Source organism: Delphinapterus leucas, chromosome 12 (assembly GCF_059928025.1).
Source record: "Delphinapterus leucas isolate spDelLeu-1000000601 "Yukka" chromosome 12, BTC_Dleu_Yukka2, whole genome shotgun sequence".
Taxonomy (NCBI): Eukaryota; Metazoa; Chordata; class Mammalia; order Artiodactyla; family Monodontidae; genus Delphinapterus; species Delphinapterus leucas.
Window position 1 is genome coordinate 46,056,568 of NC_143140.1, and position 23,030 is coordinate 46,079,597.

Genomic DNA, 23,030 nt, shown 5'->3' on the forward strand with positions numbered 1-23,030 from the left:
TTCTTTGTGTAAATGTAATGATATAAAATTTGCTGCCCTTCACTATATCAAGAGACTTGTAACGAATATTTTTGCAAAAAATTACTTTTCAGTCTAAGCGGTCTTCTCATTAAAAATCTGTCTGGTGAATTGTATTTTCTTTTTAAAAATTATTTATTTATTTATTTATTTGGCTTGCTGGGTCTGCATTGCAGCCTGCATGCGGGATCTAGTTCCCTGACCAGGGATCAAACCCAGGCCCCTAGCATGGGGAGTACAGAGTCTTAGCCACCAGGGAAGTCCTGTGAATTGTATTTTCATATACAAAAAACTTTCTGACAATTCAAATGGCATGGTCCAAAGTCATCTTATGGAATGGAGGAAAGCTCAACAGAATTAAGACTCAAATCTTGCTTCCTGAGCTGCCTTTGAAGTTAGTATAATAATTGCAGCTCCTGCAAGGAGAACCTGGACGCTTTGGTAAGGTGGTGGTGGAGGAAGCAGTGAGGATGAGAGACAAGACCAGCATCCCCTGGCCTACCTGCTGGGGAATGCTGGGTGTGAACCAAACTTGACCACTGTCAGTGTCCCCAAAGCTCTGGGCTTTCTGTGAGGGAATAGGCTTCCTGTGCATGCCTTGTGAAATGCTCAGGCTGTTGACTCTTCAATTACTAATGTGATCGTAGAGATTAACAGTTTGAGTGCTGAAAATTAGATAATTTAATTATAAGGGTTAACTGTATCTGAATTTCTTCAAGTAAGCCTCATTTTGAAAGCCAATATTCTCAGCTTTTTAAAAAAGTGTTATAGGACTTTCCTGGTGGCATAGTGGTTAAGAACCCCCCTGCCAGTGCAGGTGACACAGGTTTGAGCCCTGGTGGGGGAAGATCCCACAAGCCATGGAGCAACTAAGCCCATGCGCCACAACTACTGAGCCTGCACTCTAGAGCCTGTGAGCCACAACTACTGAGCCCGCGTGCCACAACTACTGAAGCCCATGCGCCTAGAGCCCGTGTTCCTCAACAAGAGAAGCCACCGCAATGAGAAGCCCGTGCACTGCAAGGAAGAGTAGCCCTCGCTCACCACAACTGGAGAAAGCCTGCGCTCAGCAACGAAGACCCAATGCAGCCAAAAATAAATAAACAAATAAATAAATTTTTTTTAAAAAAAGTGTTATAATTGGCAATTCTCCAGCTCTAACATCTATTATTTATTTTCAGTGTTTATGTTAGGTGCTAATCTGTATTTTCTTATTTTTCACTGGTAAATTTTCCTATAGTGCCTAAGACAGTTCCTCATCCTTTGTAATGGCCCAATAAATAATTAATTAATTAAAGTTATTTATACTGTGCCTTTTGGAAGAGAAACTGAAGAATGAATAATCTGTAAATCTTGCCAGTTTAAAAGCATAGTTCTCTGGAGGAAATACTCCCTGGAGTGCTAACTAAATATTGTATTTCTTAAAAACAGGATTTTAACAGAAAAGAATAATATCAACATTTTATTTTTAGATAGTTTAGCATAAGACATAAACACTGCTTTTAAAAAAGTTAACATAGCCTTAAGCTTTCCAGTAGCAGAGTGTGGTTTCATTATCCCAAAGCTAATGAACAATCATTAGAGCAATCAGTACATACTGTTTAATAGTTTTTTTTTTTTTAAGGTACAGGGAAAACAATGGTGATGGACATGTTTTATGCTTATGTGGAAATGAAGAGGAAAAAACGGGTTCATTTTCATGGTTTCATGCTAGATGTTCACAAAAGTAAGTTAATGATCTGAAAGAAGTGATTTAAATGGACAAACATTACAAGATAATTTTCCTCATCTTAAAGTTCTTAATCTTTTAAAAAATTAGATTTTTGCTAAAAGTAAGATTTTATTTGGTTTCATTTGTTTTGTGCTATATTGAAGCAATTAGTAATGTGTCCATAGTTGGTCCTAGAGACAAATTCATTACTTCCAAATCAGAGAACAGAGGTTACTCTATGAAGGTCAGGCATTTTCTCTTTCTACTAAGGATCAATAAGAAATCTTTAAGCCTCACCTGTTTCACAAAGTTATTCTTGATTAGGCCTTTTCCTCTGTGTCACCTTAGCATGTAGGCATTCAGTTTGTTCTTGTATGTATGCTTTATTTCTTTGTCAAGGGTATGTTATTTCATCTTTGCATTATTTGTTTGCTAGCTATACTGTAACCTTCTCAGGGCAGGAATATTGTACTTTTCTTAGAATACTTTCAGCATTTAGTAACATAGAGTGAATGAAGTGGGACTGGCCGGAAACAAGGGAACATCCTGATTAGATATGCTAGACATAGAGGGCAGGATCACTTCCTTTGCCTGCATCTCTGAAATCCTCAGGGCTAAGATCTGTGTGTTGATCCATCAGTCACAATCTGGTAATCTATTCTATCACTTTGTCATCTCTGAAGTGATTGAAGAGTGGAGATGGAATGACCACAAAGTGTTCTTACAACCATGGGAATATAGTAATACGTGAACAACTTATTTGAGGTGGAAAAACTGCAACCAACCTCAATAATCATTTTTGTTTGTATGTGAAATTTAAACTTCATTTTTATGTTCACACTCTGTTTCATTTAGAGATTTTAAAAATATGTTTTAGTTATCTAAAATGTACTGTTAATACAATATTTGATTTGTGTTTAACTTCATCCATCTAAGGAATACACCGCCTTAAACAGAGTTTGCCAAAAAGGAAACCAGGATTCATGGCTAAATCATACGATCCAATAGGTCCTATAGCTGAAGAAATCAGTGAAGAAGCAAGTCTTTTATGTTTCGATGAATTTCAGGTAAGGTAGAGATGTTTCATAGATGTAGAATGGTATACTGAAGGAAGTATTAAAATCCTGTTCCTGATTTTATCAGTTTTATAAATTGATTTAATACATTATCTCTTATGACTTTAATTTTATTATCTAGTCCGGGGGTCGGCAAACCACAGCTTGCACAGGGCAAATCTGGCCCATCTGCTTTTGTATGGCCAGTGGGAAGAGGAAGATTTTTATATTTGTAAAAGGTCATTAAAAAAAGAAAAAGAAAATGTAACAGACACCGTATATGGCTTGCAAAGCCTAATATATTTACTATTCTGCCTTTTATAGGAAGTTTGCCTACCCCTATTTTCTAGTCAATGGATTCACATTTCCCCTACACCACGATGGAGATAATATAATTATTACAAAATAATGTCTTTAAAGATGTTTGACTGTTTTTAAAAGTGTTATTAAAAAGAAACAGGTGATTCACACATCTCATTTAAGCTTCACCACTTATCTGTGATGAAGGAAGAGAATTGCCCTAGTTGAAATATCTTTTTCCCCCCTAGTTGAAATTTTAAAGTTTGTTCTAGTTTTAGGATTCAAAATTGTGCATTTAAATTGGTAATACATTATTTCCTGATCTTTATTTCTTATGAGAACAACGCATCAAAGCAAACACCATGTCTTATGCTTATTCTGTATCCTACGTCATGTCCAGTGTTATAATAGTAGTAATTAATAATATAACAGTAACAATAATAATAATAGAAGATACTCTAGGTTAAGAATTACTTTCTCTTTATTTGACTGCTCTTTTTAGTAGTTATAAAATGTAATAGTTGGTTTTTCTAAGTTGCTTACCATAAGAGCAATTGATTATTGGAATGAAAATAGAAAAATCCACAAGGACTGAATATAAGCTTAAAAACAGGGCATCACACCCAAAGCTTTTGAAAAAATATTTCTGGGGCTGAGTGCAGAAACTCCTGTCTCATTGCCTAGAATAAAGGCCCAGAGAACTTTCAGGAGTAGCAGACTAACATTTTTTATATGCCTACCCTGAGGCAGGCCCTGAGTGATTCATACATCTCATCTAAGCCTCACAGTGTATTTGTAATGAAGTGAGGAAATTGCCCTAGTTGAATTTTAAAGTTTCTTCCAGTTTTAAGATTCTCTGAAATTATGCATTTAAATTGGTAGTGAGTTATCTCCTGTTCTTCTGTGCTTAGAAACCTGGATTAGTGGGAATATGATGTGGCCAGGATGCCTTTAACCCAAATGAGGCATGTAGGTCTCCTCTAGCAACTCGATACTCATAGCTAACAGTGGTCTCAATTTATGATAGAGGAGAAAGGAGAATTTTTACCAGGAATGGTGTTATACTGAACCATCTGGAGAGGAGGAATTTTTATTTCTTTCTCCCTTCAATCATATTCAGACAGCCTGGCATTCACACTTTGTATTGTAGAACTACAAAGGTCTTCAAAAGAAAGGCTTATGGAAAAGAGATGTTCCTCTGCTACTCTGAAGGTACACTAAGTACACTGGTGTACTGCAGAAAGAGAAGGGCCTCATTTAGTTCTAAAAATAGCACCAAGTTAGCAGTTATGTGGATTTCAACAACAAAAGTCAGTGTTGAATCAGTGAAGGCCATTTCTCTTGGTTTCTCATTATGAGTCTTTTAACCAAAATATCTCTAAACAAAATTGAATCGACACAGGTAAATTTTTTTTTTCCATTTAGAAACAGAAGTTTTATTGAAACAGGGAAACAAGTGATGTGAACAAAGCACTATTTCTATATGTTACTTGTATTGTGTCAACTTTTTAAAGCAAAATAAACTTATACACGACTCGGTACCTTCTCCTTTTGCCACAGTTATCAGGTATTTGTCACAGTTAAATTTTTTTTTCATATGGTTTTTATTCTTCAATTTGTTAATATGGTGTATCACATTGATTGATTTGCGTATATTGAAGAATCGTTGCATCCCAGGGATAAATCCCACTTGAATATGGTGTATGATCCTTTTAATGTGTTGTTGGATTCTGTTTGCTAGTGTTTTGTTGAAGATTTTTGCATCTGTATTCATCAGTGATATTGTCTGTAATTTTCTTTTTTCGTAGTACCGTTGTCTGGTTTTGGTATCAGGGTGATGGTGACCTCATAGAATGAGTTTGGGAGTGTTCCTTTCCTCTGCAGTTTTTTGGAAGAATTTGAGAAGGATAGATGTTAGCTCTTCTCTAAATGTTTGATAGGATTCACCTGTGAAGCCATCTGGTCCTGGACTTTGTTTGTTGGAAGATTTTTAATCACAGTTTCAATTTCATTACTTGTGATTGGTCTGTTCATATTTTCTGTTTCTCCCTGGTTCAGTCTTGGAAGGTTATACCTTTCTAAGCATTTGTCCATTTCTTCCAGGTTGTCCATTTTTTTTTTTTTTTTTGTGGTACGTGGGCCTCTCACTGTTGTGGCCTCTCTTGTTGTGGGGCACAGGCTCCGGACGTGCAGGCTCAGTGGCCATGGCTCACGGGCCCAGCCGCTCCGCGGCATGTGGGATCTTCCTGGACCAGGGCACGAACCCATGTCCCCTGCATCGGCAGGCAGACTCTCAACCACTGTGCCACCAGGGAAGCCCCAGGTTGTCCATTTTATTGGCATAGAGTTGCTTGTAGTGGTCTCTTATGATGCTTTGTATTTCTGTCGTGTCCGTTGTAACTTCTCCTTTTTCATTTCTAATTTTATTGATTTGAGTCCTCTCCCTCTTTTTCTTGATGAGTCTGGCTAATGGTTTATCAATTTTGTTTATCTTCTCAAGGAACCAGCTTTTAGTTTTATTGATCTTTGCTATTGTTTTCTTTGTTTCTATTTCATTTATTTCTGCTCTGATCTTTATGATTTCTTTCCTTCTACTAACTTTGGGTTTTGTTTTTTCTTCTTTCTTTAGTTCCTTTAGGTGTAAGGGTAAATTGTTTATTTGAGATTTTTCTTGTTTCTTGAGGTAAGCTTGTATTGCTATAAACTTCCTTCTTAGAACTGCTTTTGCTGCATCCCGTAGGTTTTGGATCATCGTGTTTTTGTTGTCATTTGTCTCTAGGTATTTTTTGATTTCTTCAGTGATCTCTCGGTTATTTAGTAACGTATTTTTTAGCCTCCATGTGTTTGTGTTTTTTACATTTTTTTCCCCTGTAATTGATATCTAGTTTCATAGCGTTGTGGTCAGAAAAGATGCTTGATATGATTTCAATTTTCTTAAATTTACTGAGGCTTGATTTGTGACCCAAGATGCGATCTATCCTGGAGAATGTTCCATGCACACTTGAGAAGAAAGTGTAATCTGCTGTTTTTGGATGGAATGTCCTATAAATATCGATTAAATCTATCTGGTCTATTGTGTCATTTAAAGCTTGTGTTTCCTTATTAATTTTCTGTTTGGATGATCTGTCCATTGGTGTAAGTGAGGTGTTAAAGTCCCCCACTATTATTGTGTTACTGTCGATTTCCTCTTTTATAGCTGTTAGCAGTTGCCTTATGTATTGAGGTGCTCCTATGTTGGGTGCATATATATTTATAATTGTTATATCTTCTTCTTGGATTGATCCCTTGATCATTATGTAGTGTCCTTTCTTGTCTCTTGTAACATTCTTTATTTTAAAGTCTATTTTATCTGATATGAGTACTGCTACTTCAGCTTTTTTTTTGATTTCCATTTGCATGGAATATCTTTTTCTATCCCCTCACTTTCAGTCTGTATGTGTCCCTAGGTCTGAAGTTGGTCTCTTGTAGACAGCATATATAGGGCTCTTGTTTCTGTATCCATTCAGCAAGCCTGTCTTTTGGTTGGAGCATTTAATCCATTCGCATTTAAGGTAATTATCAATATGTATGTTCCTATTACCATTTTCTTAATTATTATGGGTTTGTTTTTGTAGGTCCTTTTCTTCTGTTATGTTTTCTACTTAGAGATGTTCCTTTAGCATTTGTTGTAGAGCTGGTTTGATGGTGCTGAATTCTCTTAGCTTTTGCTTGTCTGTAAAACTTTTGATTTCTCTGTCAAATCTGAATGACATCCTTGCCGGATAGAGTAATCTTGGTTGTAGGTTCTTCCCTTTCATCACTTTAAATATGTCATGCCACTCCCTTCTGGCTTGTAGAGTTTCTACTGAGAAATCAGTTGTTAACCTTATGGGAGTTCCCTTGTATGTTATTTGTCGTTTTTCCCTTGTTGCTTTCAATAATTTTTCCTTGCCTTTAATTTTTGCCAATTTGATTACTATGTGTATCGGCGTGTTTCTCCTTGGGTTTATCCTGGCTGGGACTCTCTGCGCTTCCTGAACTTGGGTGGCTATTTCCTTTCCCATGTTAGGGAAGTGTTCGACTGTAATCTCTTCACATATTTTCTTGGGTCCTTTCTCTCTCTCTTGTCCTTCTGGGACTCCTGTAATGCGAATGTTGGTGCATTTAATGTTGTCCCAGACGTCTCTTAGGCTGTCTTCATTTCTTTTCATTCTTTTTTCTTTATTCTGTTCCGCTGCAGTGAATTCCACCACTCTGTCTTCCAGGTCACTTATCCATTCTTCTGCCTCAGTTATTCTGCTATTGATTCCTTCTAGTGTATTTTTCATTTCAGTTATTGTATTGTTCATCTCTGTTTGTTTGTTCTTTATTTCTTCTAGGTGTTTGTTCTTTAATTCTTCTAGGTCTTTGTTAAACATTTCTTGCATCTTCTCGATCTTTGCCTCCATTCTTTTTCCAAGGTCCTGGATCATCTTCACTATCATTTTCCTGGAAGGTTGCCTATCTCCACTTTATTTAGTTGTTTTTCTGGGGTTTTATCTTGTTCCTTCATCCATCACAGTTAAATTTTTGATTAAGGTATTGAAATTAAAAATTTAAAAGTATATTAATACCCAACCTTTGTAAAGTAATTCAGGGTTTACAAAGTGTTTTTACATCCTTACTTCATTTAATTCTATTAAATAGTTATTATTATTTCCATCATGTATATGAGGAATATAAAGGCATCAGAATTTCTTAGGTGTCAGGTAAAACTCATTCCCCTTAACTTAAAAAATGTGAATTTTAAAACATTCTGAGAAATGATTGGCATGTTTCTGTGACATGAGGACCATTGGCAAGACTGTTTAAGAAGATTAGGAAAAGATAAAAGTATGGTTGTGCAAAGCAGATCCTGAGAAGATTTATGGCAAGCAGGTCCAAATTACCCATTAGGCACAATAGGTATGGTGCTGAGGGTCCATGATAGTTTTAGGGGCCCATGAAAATATTTTAATTTAAATTCTTTTAAAATTTGAAGAAGAAATGAATATGTCAATAATGAATCCAGCCTGTATCTGTCTGCATCTGTACTATATTTGTCTTATACCAACACATTTATAAAATATAATTTATGTATATATGTATATTTATATATATATATATTTTTAAGTAAATTTATTTTTTAATTGAGGAAGGGGCTTCTGAAGGTTAAAGGGCCCACGAAAGTCATAATGCCACCCTGATAGTGAGGTCCTAATGGAAACCTGTCTGGTTGCTCTGGGCATTCTCCATTGAGTTCAGATTTTAGAAGATTGATACATGGTTGGGAAAAAGGAAACAAAAGCAACTATCTATCAGGATGAACCAAATCTTGTAAAAGAAATATAAGGCAACAAAAAGGATTTTTCAAATTATATATTAAGGATGTGTAAGGGAGATCAAGAGGGAGACAGACCCCTTGCTCATAAAATGTTTCTTGCTAACGAAGAGAAGAAAGTGGATGTGATGGCTCTGTTTGTCATCTTCTGCCTTATCCAGAGTTGGTTTGATATTCATTCATTCACTTAGTCATTCATCCCAGTTGTCTTAAAGACCTTATTCCATACTACAGAACCCTATCTGTCCCACAGTCAAATGGATCATGTCTGGACATCTGATCTATGAGTAGCCAGTCCACAAGCTTGTCAACAACCTTGGACTTGTGTGGTGTGGCCTGGGGGTTGAGCCAATCATATACTTTTTCTCATGTATTTGAACTAAAAGATGCAGAGGGAAGTGCCCACTTAGTAATGAGACAGGAACAAAGAGACATAGGAAGGAGCTGAATCACATTAGGGGGAGGAATACCAGGGTGCTCCCTAGACAGCTGCAGAGCTACCTGTAATTTCATGCCAATCTCCAGTTCCTGTTCCTAGGAGGTGCTTTCAGTGCTGTTCCATCCTGAGGTCTCAAGTATAAACCCCTTATGTTTAGCTGAATCTCCTGTGCCTGTTTCTTGCAAAGAGTCTTGATGAGAAAGGAACTATTCAATTCATGTTTTGCTCTTATCTTCTATGTCAAGAAGGATTTCCCTATGATCTAGAAAAGAATAAATAGGAGTACTGTGAGGAAATCTCACCTTCCTTAATATAAAATCTGTTACCTCTAATGGAAGGAGGTTTACCTGATGAACCAAAGCCCAAGAAAAGCAAAGAGATGAGGTATCTACTAGGATGCTTTTGCCTGCAGGTAACAGAAAACCCAACTTAAAAGGGCTTAAACTTGAAGGTGGGATATATTATGCTATATAAGATGGTGTCATTACCCTTGCTCAAACCCCCCTGCTGCCTCTCTAACATTATCTCCTATACTTTCAGATTCACTCAATGCTCCCTACTTTTTCCAATCCTATTTTCTTCATAGATTAGGGAACCGTAGTTAATAGTGGGTATTATACCAAATGCTTCTTTCTCAGCAGGGTGCTGAAGAAAATATGCACAGAGACAACAGAACAAGACCGAAAAACAAATTGATTGCTTTTATTTGCTCACAAATTTCAGTGTAGCGTTCTAGTATGTTAGTGTTGACCCTCTTCCCTTGAGCAAAGTTGGCCTAAATGTCCTAGAATGAAAAATGTTAATAATCTTGCTGTTTTGTTTCCCCTGAAGTACGAAACTTGAACCTTGAAGCTTACCACTGCACGCAAGAAAAGACCAATATTTGCATATACCCCTTGTGGAGAAGAGCCAGGGAAAGCGAGAATATAAGGGCAAGAATGTGTCCCCTAAGGGCAGAGAGATCACTGAGCAGAGCCTAGATTTCCTAGTTTCAGTATCCTGGACTATCTTTCACTGGTCTTAGAGAAGCTCCTCTAGCACATCAAAACTGGATTAATTGCAAGTCCAGATCTCTACTTGTCCCCCTTTTCTAAAAATCAAAAGGGTAAAATGATACCCCAGAATGTTGCTGTACCAGCACTCTGACCCCCAACATCTGTACAATTTAGAACAAGCCAAGCCTTTGCAGTTTCTGCATGGAATAACCTCCCCCATATGTCCATCAGGATAACTCTTACTTCTTCAGATCTTTGCTCAATTACTTCCTTAACAAGGCCTATGCCCTGTTTAAAATTGCAATTTGCCATTGACCCCCCACTCTTCTAATTCCCCTTACCCTCCTTTTTTTTCATAACATATATTGCCTTCTGACATATATTTACTTATTTATTGTGTTTATTGCTTATTATCATTATTTCTCTACAGGAATGTAAACTTGAAGGCAGGAATCTTTGTTTTGCTAATTGACGTATCTGAAATGTCTTGAACAGTGCTTGAGAATGAATTAATGAACAATAATAATGAGTGAACAGATGAATGAATAAATCTTAGTAGTTTCAACTACTAGTTCAACAGTAGTTCAACTACTGTTGAAGTAGTCCCTCAACTAAGTCCCACTTCCCTTATAGATAACAACCTGCATTTTTTCCTGTCAACATTCTAAATTATCCTCACATTTTTGTCTAATTTAATAGGTGAAAAATGGGATCTCATTGTTTTAATGTATATTTCTTTAAGTAATATTATGGTTGATTTTTTTAATATCTATTTGCTTACTGTTAATACCCATCTTTTATGAACTGTTTGATTCAATGCCCATTTATTTATTAGAAAGCTTTTATTTTATCTATTAGTATATTCTGTAATAATATTACCTATTGTTTACTGAGTGCTTTCTGTGTTCCTAACTACTGTACTATGCTATGTATCATTCCATCTACAGCTAAAATTCTGTGTAGCTATACGTAAATAATAAGGACTTAACCTAGCATATGTAACATATATAGGTAACAGTCATAATCAACATTTCTTGAGGATTTACCATATGTATTGTAACGATTTTGCAGAGTAGTTGTTATTACTGCCTTTATTGGATCGATGAGGGAATTAAGGGTCAGAGAGGTTAAGTGACTTTTCCAAGATCATACAGCTGGTAACTACGTTTGAATCCATCATCAGTGCTCTTATTCACTAGTAGTAAAAGCTATGTTATGTGTTCTCTTTGCTATATGTCTTCTAGTATGTGTTTAAATATACAGACCTAGAACTGGGTGGGCTTTTAGTAGATGTTTTAATGATGGAACCTAAAAATTATCCTTAAGCCTATTAAGCCTAGTACGATACATTGCTGATTTACTAGCAAAGAATTTTTTAGGCACTTTAATCTTAACAACAGTATGTCTGCAATCACCACTTCACTTTTCAAATTGAATCCTATTAGTGGTCTTGATTTTTAACTAGTTATTATTGGCCATTAGGTGATGTTAATTAGTATAATATTTATTTTACTAGGGGGATGAATAGGAATTGTTGCTGCTTAAAAACAAGAATATAGTCTTTTCTCTTGAATTTAGGGCATTTTTAAGATTATGTTTTCGTAGCATTTGGATTACATTTGCAGAAGGTATTCCTCATTAGCTTGGTCATCTTTACTAAGTGTAGCATTTCAGTTTTACGTGTGATAGATGCAGTATTCTTATCTTGTTTGAGAAATTTGTAGATAGGATGTTTTTATGTGTTTTAATTACTGAAATAAAAGAATAAAGTTTTCTTTAGGGTCTTCATTATATTCTCTTTGAATATTAACATTTCTTATTAAACCATTTGTGATTCTGAAGATATCAGAATACTGAAAGAGAACAAATTTTTAAAAAATGTTATTTTTTCATGTCTCTTTTTAGGGACACTGGATAGATGTTTTACTAACATGTCCCCCCCCCCAAAAAAGAATTCTGATGAGCAGAATATCATTCAAAATTCTCCTCTGTAAGCTATCAATATCATTTAAAAAATAGTTTTGACCGTTTTTATAAAACAGGAAAGCTATTAAAAACTGCTAATAAAAATAGATGCTTATTTCTGTGCTAATACTAATTACTAATAATGCATGCTTATGTTTGTCACTCATTACATGGCACTGTACCAATCAGTGGATGACTGAGACTCAAGCACTTACACATGTAAATTAACAGTTAGATTTTTTTTCCCCTTTTTTTACTTAAGTGAGTCATAATGGAAAGCAACTCTAGGTCATAAAAAATCTTCTCTCTTTAATGCTAATGAAATGTCTCCACTCTGTATTAGCAGACTACCCTTAGTGGTAATCTGTAGCCTTCTCTTTTGTTCCTGGTGGTAATGAAATGCTGGGTGCTGAAAAAGCTCGCTCTTCAAGAATGTGTGGCCAATTGTCTTCTGTTCACTTATACTGTAAAATTTCTGTTCCCCAGCAAAGCTGAACAAGTGCAGGGACAAGATCAAAAGAGTATACATTGGCACCCGGCTACACCAAGTGACTCCTGCTTTATTAATTAGCCATAGCTTCTCCAAGTTAATTTACTCTGCTAGAGCAAAAACATTCTGTAATACAAAAACAACAAATGATAATTCACCCACAAGTCCTTATTGTTTGCTTTCTTCAACTTTCAGTTTAAACCTTTGTACAGTGTTATAAGCTAAACGTCCCTTCACTTTTCTGAACCTTAGGGCACAAAAGCTATTTTTATTTTTTTCAAGAACCTCAGCGAGATAGTCAAATGATCATTTTTATTCTCTAAAATTGGGTGATTTTAATTGATATCATTCTTTTTAAAAGTCAGTGCATTGGGAATCCAATTTAAAAGTGCAGTTGCTTCTAAAATTTGCAAGCTTGTTCTGTCCTCTCATCAGAAATGCCACTGGTGTTTAAGCATTTGAAAAGGGCCTTCTCTGTGAGTGTTTTGGCGGAAGCAAAATTTGACAGTGATCCTAAGCTCCAAATTAAATAATATCAGTACCACTTTCCTTTTCATTTTAATCACCACTTTGTAAGTTCCTGAAGTCTTTTTAATTTAAGGAATCTTCAGTAGGTTTTTAGTTAATATTTTAAAGTTATAGCCTGAAACAGCAAAAAAAAAAAAAAAAAAAAAAGATCTGCACATTCCCATATCCTGGTTTGGTTTTGTTTTGTTCAGGTGGAAAGGAAATAATTGAACTTTTGAGTAAGATATCAGCTGAAAGAGAAAAGTGATTTAGACCTCTGTCACCCAGGTTGTTATTGTTCATAGTGTTATAACCATTTAGTTGGCAACTTTTAGTATTATGATCTAATGTGAAAGAATTCCACTAGTTTCTATGTACTTTAACATGGTTTAAAAATAACAATGCGGGGCTTCCCTGGTGGCGCAGTGGTAGAGAGTCCACCTGCCAATGCAGGGGACACGGGTTCGTGCCCCAGTCTGGGAAGATCCCACATGCCGCTGAGCGGCTAGGACCGTGGGCCATGGCCGCTGAGCCTGTGCGTCCGGAGCCTGTGCTCCGCAACAGGAGAGGCCACAACAGTGAGAGACCCGCGTACCGCAAAAAAACAAACAAACAAAAAAACCAATGTGATATATATTGTGTGATATATTTTGTGAATATAAAATAAGTTTTATTGAGATTATCTAAAATGTGCTGTTAAAGGAAGATCAAAGCATTTTTACATTGGGAGAATATAAAACCCATGTTATTATATTCTTAGGGGAAGGTGCAATGATTAACATCGATCTTCACTATATATTTATTTTTTGAAGTCAACTTCCTACCCTCCCTAATTTCTGTATTTTTTGGGATCTTTTTTTTTCAGGAGCTCTTTTTAAAATTTTTATTATTATCTTTTTTTCACATCTCTATTGGAGTATAAATGCTTTACAATGTTGTGTTAGTTTCTGCTGTACAACAAAGTGAATCAGCTATATGCATACATATATACCCATATCCCCTCCCTCTTGAGCCTCTCTCTATTTTTGGGGATTAAAAAAAAAAAACAACAAAGTTACCATTAAGCTTACTTGCTAATTGTGGATTTTTAAAAATAATTTTAGAAAAGATCAGTGGTTATATGTATCTCTGTAACTTAGATGAAATAGTGTTATCTGCATTATGCATTTCTGGTTTTGTCAGAAGCTTTTTTTTTTAAAGCACTGTGTTAACCATTCTTGTAAGGTTTTTTTTTTTTTTGGTAGAAGGAATATTTGTGTTTGGGAAGGTTAGCAGAGGCTGGCTGTGCTGGAAGTGACTGCAGTGCCTTTTGATTATTCATGGACAGTAATAGAAGGCACTTAAAAAGAACAATGAAATTGCTTATTTTTGTGATGGGCCATCTGTTGAATTGTTTTGTGCAACAATTGCACAATAGTATCTATGTCATATCATTCTATTTTCAACAGCAGCTGATTATGTCTCACTGGCTACTTGTCCTTATTTCTAAAGTCCCATGACCATTTAAAGTCACCTTTTCAGGGACCTTTGCCAGAAAGGTATTAGAAATCTCAAACAGCCTGTGTATTTTTTTTTTTTTCTTTTTTTCTCTCTCTTCTTTATTTGGGGAGGGAGGCTGTGATGGGAGTAGGAGGGGGGAGTTGGTCATGTTAGTTCTAATTAGTTAGACTTCCTAGATGTTTAGGACAATTATCTGTGCTTTCCACCTGTAGTTCTATAAAATAAGTTAACATAGAATCAGTTGATAATTTGGATAGAAATGTAGGCTTGCAAAAAAGAAGAGTCAAGTTTAAAGACTGCAGGCTTTCATGCTTTTAATTATCTACTCTTTTCTTCATGATAATTAGAATTTTTCTCTTGGAATTCACTTCTTTTTTTTTTTAAAAAAAGGATGAGCCATTAGCAAATTTGTTAGAGCAGAAGTGAAATTAAAATAAAACAAATGTATTGCTGTCCATAGGTCACTGACATTGCTGATGCCATGATTCTGAAACAGCTTTTTGAAAATCTGTTCAAAAACGGGGTCGTCGTTGTGGCAACATCCAACAGGCCACCGGAAGGTAAAAACAAACACTGTGCTGTAGTGTCTTATCCAATTAGGTAGAAACGAACAAGCTTTTAAAAATTCACAATTTTGGACTCATTTTATTGTGTTAATAAATCTGATTACTTTGCTTTATCCTAAGTTTTATAACTAACTTAATCTGAAAAATCAGTCAGTATTTGTATAATATTTGAAAAATCTTTCCTAAATCCACGTGATCTCCCGTGTTTGATGCACTTGCAGTTTTTCCCTGAGCATTAGATATGCCATGTGTGCATATCAAAAAAATACAGGCCTCTCTAACTGCATTTTATGGGCCATAAAAGAAACTCAAATGAAATGAAAGAAAAAGTTCCTAATTGAATCTTGGAAAAAGACTTAAAGCTTTCCTGCATAAGTGGTTTCTGATACTTCATTTATCATTTCTGAAAAAGCACTTGTGGCTTATTAGGACATTATTAAAAATTAAAATACAATAATACATAGATAAAAACAAGTTTAAATTTTGTGTCTTTCAGCCCATCATGTGGTCAGTTGAAGGCTGAAAGAACCAAAAATAATATCTTATGCATTCTTAGTATTAACATCTGACTGGAATGCTATTCTGCCAGATACCTGCATGGCTAAGTTCTTACCTCTTTCAGGTCTTTGCTCAAAGGTTACTTTGCCAATGAAGCCTAGACTCATCTCCCATTTAAATCTACAACCATGCTCGTTTTTCCTGGCACCACTTCTTTTTACCTGCTCTATTTTTTTCACGTAGCACTTATGGAGCCACCATGTAGTTTACTTATTTACTATATATATAGTTTATTATCTGTCCTCTGCCAGGATGCAAAAGCTTCAGGAGGGCAGCAACTTTTATCTCTTCTGTTCACAGATATACATATTTTAAGTACCTAAAACAGTGCCTTGCACATGGATGGATCTCAGTAAATAGTCTTAGAATGAATGTTGAATAAATGTGTGTTCTCAAAGGATCTCTCTGGCTGCAGTACTGAGAATAGATTGTGGGGATGAGGTTTCAAGGTTGGAAGTAGGGAGACCATTTAGGAGATGACTGTAACAATCCCAAGGGGACATGATGGAGCAGTGCAGGTGGTAGGAGTGGTCAGATTTTGTAGACAGAGTCAAAAGGATTTACTGATGGAATGAATATAGGGTATGGAAATAAAAAACATCAAGAAAGACTCAAAGATTTTGACCTGAGCAATTGGAAGGATAAAATTGCTGTTTACTGAGATGGGGAAGACTATAGGAAAAGCTAATTTGGGTAGGGAAGTAGGGTTTCTACGATTATGAGGCTGATGATGCATTTAAGAGTTTGGATTTCAATGGAAAGGTTTGGACTGGAGATGTAAATTTGGGAGTCATCAGTCCTAAAGGAAGCTGGTAAGAGCAGCCAGTGAGTAGGAGGAGAGCCAAGAGAATGTCAAGCAAGGAAAAGGAAAGTGGTACAAAAACGATGGATGATCACCTTTGTTAAATGCTGCTAGGAGGTGAAAAATGAGGTTGAGAACTGACCACTGGAATTGGTAACATGGAGTTTATAACTGAACCTGAAAAGAGCAATGTAATAGTGTGTTTTTACTTTTTAAATTAAGTCATGTCACATTAATGACTTATAATGAATTTGTAATCTACTAATATGCCCAGATATTACTATGTGAGCTGTTGTCAAACTAGGTCTCTCTCTTTCTGTATTTTTGTAGTTGATCTCTTTTTTCTTCCTATTACAGTTCAGCATATTAGTTTGTCTACATTGTTCCATATTATTGATTTATGTTGATATTTTTTGAAGTATGATTCTAGTAAATTTTTTTTAACTACCCCTACTAGCTATGACATTTATAAACTTAGTAATCGTGCTTCTGTGTCTTTAGCCATTCATTAACTAAAATATGTAAATAGGGTAGGGCCAAGTTTAGACTCCTGTAGTATACCATTAGAGGCCTTATTTTAGGGAGACATTAATTAGTTAATCAATACCTTAAGACCTAGTTATTCAAACAATTACACTTATGCCTAATCTGTTACACTGTTAAGAGAATTATGAATGGTTTTGTCAGATGCATTTATTAAAATCCTTATAATGTTATATATAGCATTCTTGTGATTTATTAGTGTAACAACTCTATGAGACAAGGCAGTGAGTTTTTCATATTAGATCATCGATGGGGATGTGAGGCTTGACTCCTTCAGTTGACTGTTGACTTAACAGTATCTTCAGTATTACCTTTAGACATTCAATGATAAGCTATGTTCATAAAGAGCAAAGTGCTAGAGCAAGCTTGGAATGCCCCTCCCCTCCCCCCCCCCCCCCCCCCCGCCCCCAGCAAATACTGCTGAAAAGAAAATTGCAGTCAGCTGCTCAAGCTACTGCAGTGTGGTCCACTGAGGAAGGACAACCACAGGAGAGGTTAGGAACATTCTGGAGCTCATAGCTTTGTAGGACTAAGCAAAGTTACAGGCCCACCAAGGTAGCACAGAGAAATCCGAGATGGAGCCATCCTCCTGGAGAAGACTGAAAGTCTAAGATGCAGAATTCCAAAAATTGGGCATTAGCCACAAATTCAAAGAAAGCCTTTTCTAAATATGAACCTGGACAGGATGCTTAACATACACCAGGTTTTTTAGCCATGGCAGACAATCATCATAAGTAGCTTAATATTTTAATATAAAGAAGATGGTATGTATATATACCATCTCCTCGTGGTGTGTGTGTGTGTGTGTGTGTATAATTTCATGACTGAAGAAACAAGACTCAGATTAAGTATGAATCTCAGGAAAAGGAAAAAGTGTAGGACAAAGAATGGGTCAGTTGTTGCCAAGGGCTGGTGTGGGGAGGTGTTTGACTACGAAGGGCCAGCACCAGAGAATTTTGGGGGTTTTGGAACTGTTTTGTGTCCCGATTGTACTGGTGGTTACATGTTTAAACTCATAGAACTGGACAACAAAAAAGTTAATTTTCCTGTATATAGATTAAAAACAAATCACATGGTTAGTGAGTGATAGAACAGGGTCTAGAAAGTAGGTTTTGTGACTCTTTTGACACATTGTCCTCTATCTTTTCTCCTTGTTGGTCATCACTAATCTTTGTCTACTCTGTCCCAGATACAGTGTGTCCTCTTTTCCAGCCATCAGAATGCATTCAACTTTTTCTTTAGGTTACAGCTTTTAATACACAGCCCCCAGATAGTTATTATTATTTTAAAAATAGCATCTACTTATTCTAAGAGTGTTATGAGAGGTGGGAGAAGAACCTTCCTGGCAGAGGGTTGAGGCAAAGCCCAATGGTTGGAGAGAGAATGACCCATTTGAGGAACTGAAAGGTAGCCAGTGTGGCTAGAGTGCAGTGAAGTAGGGGAAGTAGGATACAGTGAGGTACAAGATGAATCTGGAGAAGTGAGAGCTAGGACCTTATAAAGCAGTAGTAAGGATTTTGGATTTTATTCTGAGAGAAATGGGGAGCCACTGTAGTGCTTTAAGCAGGGACTGATAAGATTGGATTTCGAATATCACTCTGGTTATCGTATGGAGAATGAGTTACAGGATGGGATGCAGTGATATGGTGGATTCAGGGAGACACACTAGGAAGCTATTGCAGTATACTGGGCAAGAAATGATAATAACTTGGTATAAGGCAGTGATTCTCAACTGGGGGGCTGTTTTGCAAACCAAGGGATATTTGGCAATGTTCGAGACATCTTTGGTTGTCACTGGACAGGATGGGGGGTTTGGTGCTGCTACTGGCATCTAGTAGGTAGAAGCCAAGAATTCTGCCAAAACATCCTATAGTGTGTAGGGATACTTCTCACAACAAAGAACTATCTAGCCCCAAATAATAATAGTTCTGAGGTTGAGAAAACCTCATATAGTATATAGAGAGGATAGATTTGAAAGATAGTTAAGAAGTAAAATGGATAGCACCTTGTCATAGGTTGGATACTGAGGAAAAGGGAAAGGACAATTTCTAAATTTCTGGCCTGTACAAGTGGGTGGGTAGTGGTGCCTTCATTCAATAAAGACAGAATAATCTGGAGGTTAGAAGTCCAGATCATGTTGCCCAGTGGACAAGAACACTGTATTTTCTTCCCCTCTGTTAACTCTTTAGCTGCTGTGTTTAATTTTCTTCCACATTATTCATCTCATTCCTTCCATTTCTAGTTATAATGCATCAATTTCCTGGACAAGAATAGGGGTTATTGTTGGTGGAGATTACAATCAAACACTCATCTTTTCTCAGTTAATAACTTAATTGTCAATTTATAGACAAATAAGTTATTAATTTTAATAGAAAATGATCAGAAACATTTAATAAATAATTAACAATTTTAATAGAAAACAATTGATAACGAGGTAAAAGCAACACCAGAATTTAGGAACTTAGCAGAGAAAATAGCTATGGAGGAAAGTGGTCTGGGAAAGTCCGGTAGAAGAAAAGAAAGGGAAGCAATACTTGAGGGGGTGAAGGGAATAAGGTACCAGTGACTGCCTTTATGTCACTGTTTTTTTCTAGTCCTCACTTCTAAGTCCTGCCTTCCTTGGGTCCAAGGCCTCATCCTGTACACCATGTAGTTGTTAAAATCTCAAACCAGTGTCAGTTCATGATGACAACTTTAGCTTTTAGCTTCCTGTTTGTTTACTGATCTTCAGGGATTTTCCTACTTTCTGGCAAGCTCAAAATATGTTTAGTATATTTTAAACATTTGTAACACAACACTTGTAGTGCTATTTTATATTTTCTAGGGTAATCTGATTAAGGTTCTTAAACTTGAAGCAAAGAGGAGTAGGAAATTGCCGGGAAATTTTTAGATAAACTATATCTAGAGATAGTTTATATTCAATTTTGTATTTTTATAAAATCTCAAGTAAATGATTTATTTAGCATTTTTGTCATTTAGGTAAATACTTTCATATGGCTCATGTACAAATAGACATATTTTTACTTTTCGAAGATTATATTGTCAGGTCATTAGAAGAGCCAGAAGCAAAAATCCACAATTAAAATATCATATATATGCCACTCACTTTTTAGGTTCTGAAAAAAATTGTTAATTTCATGATATTCTCGTAGGGAAAAGCAATATTATAGATTTAAGTGCATGGAGACCCTAAGAACAGATTAATAATAGACTGGTAGATTAAGTTAATTAAATTGAAATTAATAATTAAACTTAAGGACTTATTCAATCAAAAATAAGAATATATTTTTATGGGGAAAAAGAATATGTAACTTGAAATGACTATGCTTCTTTGACAGTAAAACACAAAGTGCTAAGGGAAAAAAGTCCCCTATTGACTGAAGAGTGCATTGTGGACTTTCTAGTTTTTAATTTGCTATTTATTATAATGAAAATGCTATAGATAGCATTAGAATGTCCAAGAATAAGTCTGCCTTAGATTATTAGGCAACGACACTGTGTGATTCTAACTCAAGCCAATGTATCTATAGTAAATAAAAGACTGGATATCACTAGAAAATTGGTGCATGCACACACACACACACACACACACTAATGTAATTGGTCATATTAATATTTTTAGGAAGAAAAAAAATCTATTGATGTTTGTTTGCCATAAAAGCTTGAAAGAACATTTGGCAAAATCCAACATCTTGATAGAATCACTCCATAACATGTAAATAGATGGAAAGTTTCTTAATATGAAACCAAATATATGTATATCAGTTCAGAAGTCAGAAGTATGCTTATTGGGGACACTGTGGTATATCTACTGCAAGAATGAACAAGGCAAGGATGTCAATTATCACTTTTTAACATTGAACTACATTACAGACAGTATAAGAACTAGGTGGATAGGGAAGGGAATCACCACATATCTTGATTAGAGGGGTTCTTCAAGATTAGTCATACCACTCCTTTTTCAAGGTTATGTGAATAGAAAATACCCTAATATGGGAACGATAAGTAGGAAAGAGAAGTAAGTAAGCATTAGAAGATTTCTGTTTTGTGTTCTTTAAAAATCAGGAAAACATAGACTGTGATATAGAAGATCTAAGCTGAGAGAAGACAAACAGATTAGATGAAAACCTTTTTACTGAGAAATCAGATGTAATTAAAAAAAGCTACATGAAATAAACGGGCTTAAATTAATTAAATCAATTAAAATCAGCATTTGAAGCACTGAAGTGTAGAATTAAAACTATAGAAAATGAAATCAGTGATAAGAGAAGCAACTTAAGAAGCTCTGCCAATGTGTAGAAAGAGAATAAAGAATGAAATGATTTTTTTAAAAAGTTATTTTATTTTTGGCTGCATTGGGTTTTCGTTGCTCCTTGCGGGATTTCTCTAGTTGTGACGAGCAGGGGCTACTCTTCGTTGCGGTGCACAGGCTTCTCATTGTGTGACTTCTCTTGTTGTGGAGCACGGGCTCTAGGCGCGCGGGCTTCAGTAGTTGTGGCACGCGGGCTCAGTAGTTGTGGCTTGCGGTCTCTAAAGTTCAGGCTCAGTAGTTGTGGCGCATGGGCTTAGTTGCTCCACACCATGCGGGATCTTTCTGGACCAGGGCTCAAACCCGTGTACCCTGCATTGTCAGGTGGATTCTTAGCCACTGCACCATCAGGGAAGCCCAAGAATGAAATGATTTTTAAAAAATTAAATAAGTCCTCTGGAGGAAAGAGGTCTTAAAATGTGAACTTATTAAAAAGAAGTGGTTGAAATAAGAAAATTGATCATAACAATGAATTGAGTATAAGTGAATATTTGTAGTTACTGCTTGCTTATATATTTGTAAATTTTGTTCCCCTTGGAGAGAGGGTTTACAGATCCTGAGTGACAGTGTCATTATTTGTGGCACTGATAACTAGGGTAATATACAGTCAAGTATTTTAGAATTTAAGATACACCTCCTACTTTTCAAATTACTAGAAAAGACGAGGGATCAAAGTAAAAATATTTCTTAGAGCAAAAGCTAGAAAGCAGAAGAAACAGCAATAAATAAATAAATAAATAAAAAACATGAAACAAAATCAGGCATTCCTTGTCAATGACAGGAAATATAAATGGGTTACATTCCTCTATTAAAAACTAAAACTTCTTCTGATGTGGCTGAGTAGGCTCCTAGTCAGTTGACCTTCTTGCAGGCAACAATAATACATTCTGAACAAAATATGTAGCACAACTATCTGAAGGTCCTAGAGAGTGAAAAAAAGTCAGAAAGATTATAGAGGGGAGACAAAACCTGGAAGAGGGTCCAAAATGGAGAGAATTTCCTGTTTTCTTAATTTGTTTTTCTTTTTAAAAAATAGCTATATAGCTTTAGGACAGGTAAAGTTATTGCTGCATTGGATGACTAAAATTCTGATAGAAAACCCACAGTCTTTCTGGCCAGAAGAACCAGATGGCAGAGTTTAGGGCAAGCATTACTGCTGGAAAATGAAAAACGAATCCCACTGAGAACTAGATTGGTATAGCCCCAAGTTCTCAAGTTCTGTGTATAAATTCTGCCCAAATCTCTGACTGGCCTCTGAACCATACATTTGCAGAGCAAACCACAAGCTTCCTAATGATAGGGTAGTGAACTGAGATTCAAGTTTATAGTTTGAGTCCAACCAAGGTAATTTCCTGCTAAAACAAAAATATCAACACTCTTCAGAAACAAAATCCATAAGGTCCAGGATACCATCTCAAAGTGATGAATGAGGAAATATTGACCTATTCTCAAGAGAAAAAAACCATCAACAGATAGCAACCCCAATATGACCCAGCTGTTGGAATTAGCAGACAAGGGCTTTAAAATAAGAACTATAACTATAACTTTGGGGGAAATGAGGTAAAGAAAATATGTTCATAATGAATGAAAGGATAAGGAATATCAGCAGAGAAATAGAAACCATAAAAAATGTACAAAATTTAAATTCTAGAACTAAAAAAGACAGTATCTTAAATAAAAAAATTAACTTAATAGCAGAATGGAGATAACAGAGCAAAGAGCCAGAGAACTTGAAATTATCCAAGGTGAAGATTAGAAAATGATAGAAGTAAAGAAACAGAGACTTCAGAATTTGTAGAGCTATAACAAGCTTTCTAACATATTTCTAATTGGAATCCCAGAAGGCAAGGAGAGATAATGGGCAGAAAATCTTTTGAAGAAATAATGACTGAAAATTTCCCAATCTGGGGTGAAGATATAAATTTACAGATTCA

General features: G+C 35.8%; 1 protein-coding gene across 3 annotated transcripts in view; it reads left to right on the forward strand.

The window, feature by feature from the left end:
* AFG1L (AFG1 like ATPase) overlaps positions 1–23,030 on the forward strand; it is a 193,585-nt gene that overhangs the window by 54,705 nt on the left and 115,850 nt on the right. For 2 of the 3 annotated variants that reach the window (XR_016395162.1, XM_022553925.2), the window contains exons 4-6: positions 1,643–1,744; positions 2,666–2,796; positions 14,779–14,878. Coding sequence is in view for 2 of the 3 variants with exons in the window: in XM_022553925.2 (XP_022409633.1) it covers positions 1,643–1,744; positions 2,666–2,796; positions 14,779–14,878 (333 nt within the window). In the remaining variant the exon portion in view is untranslated. The remainder of the gene's footprint in view (positions 1–1,642; positions 1,745–2,665; positions 2,797–14,778; positions 14,879–23,030) is intronic. The other variant, XM_089921918.1, reaches the window with a different exon arrangement.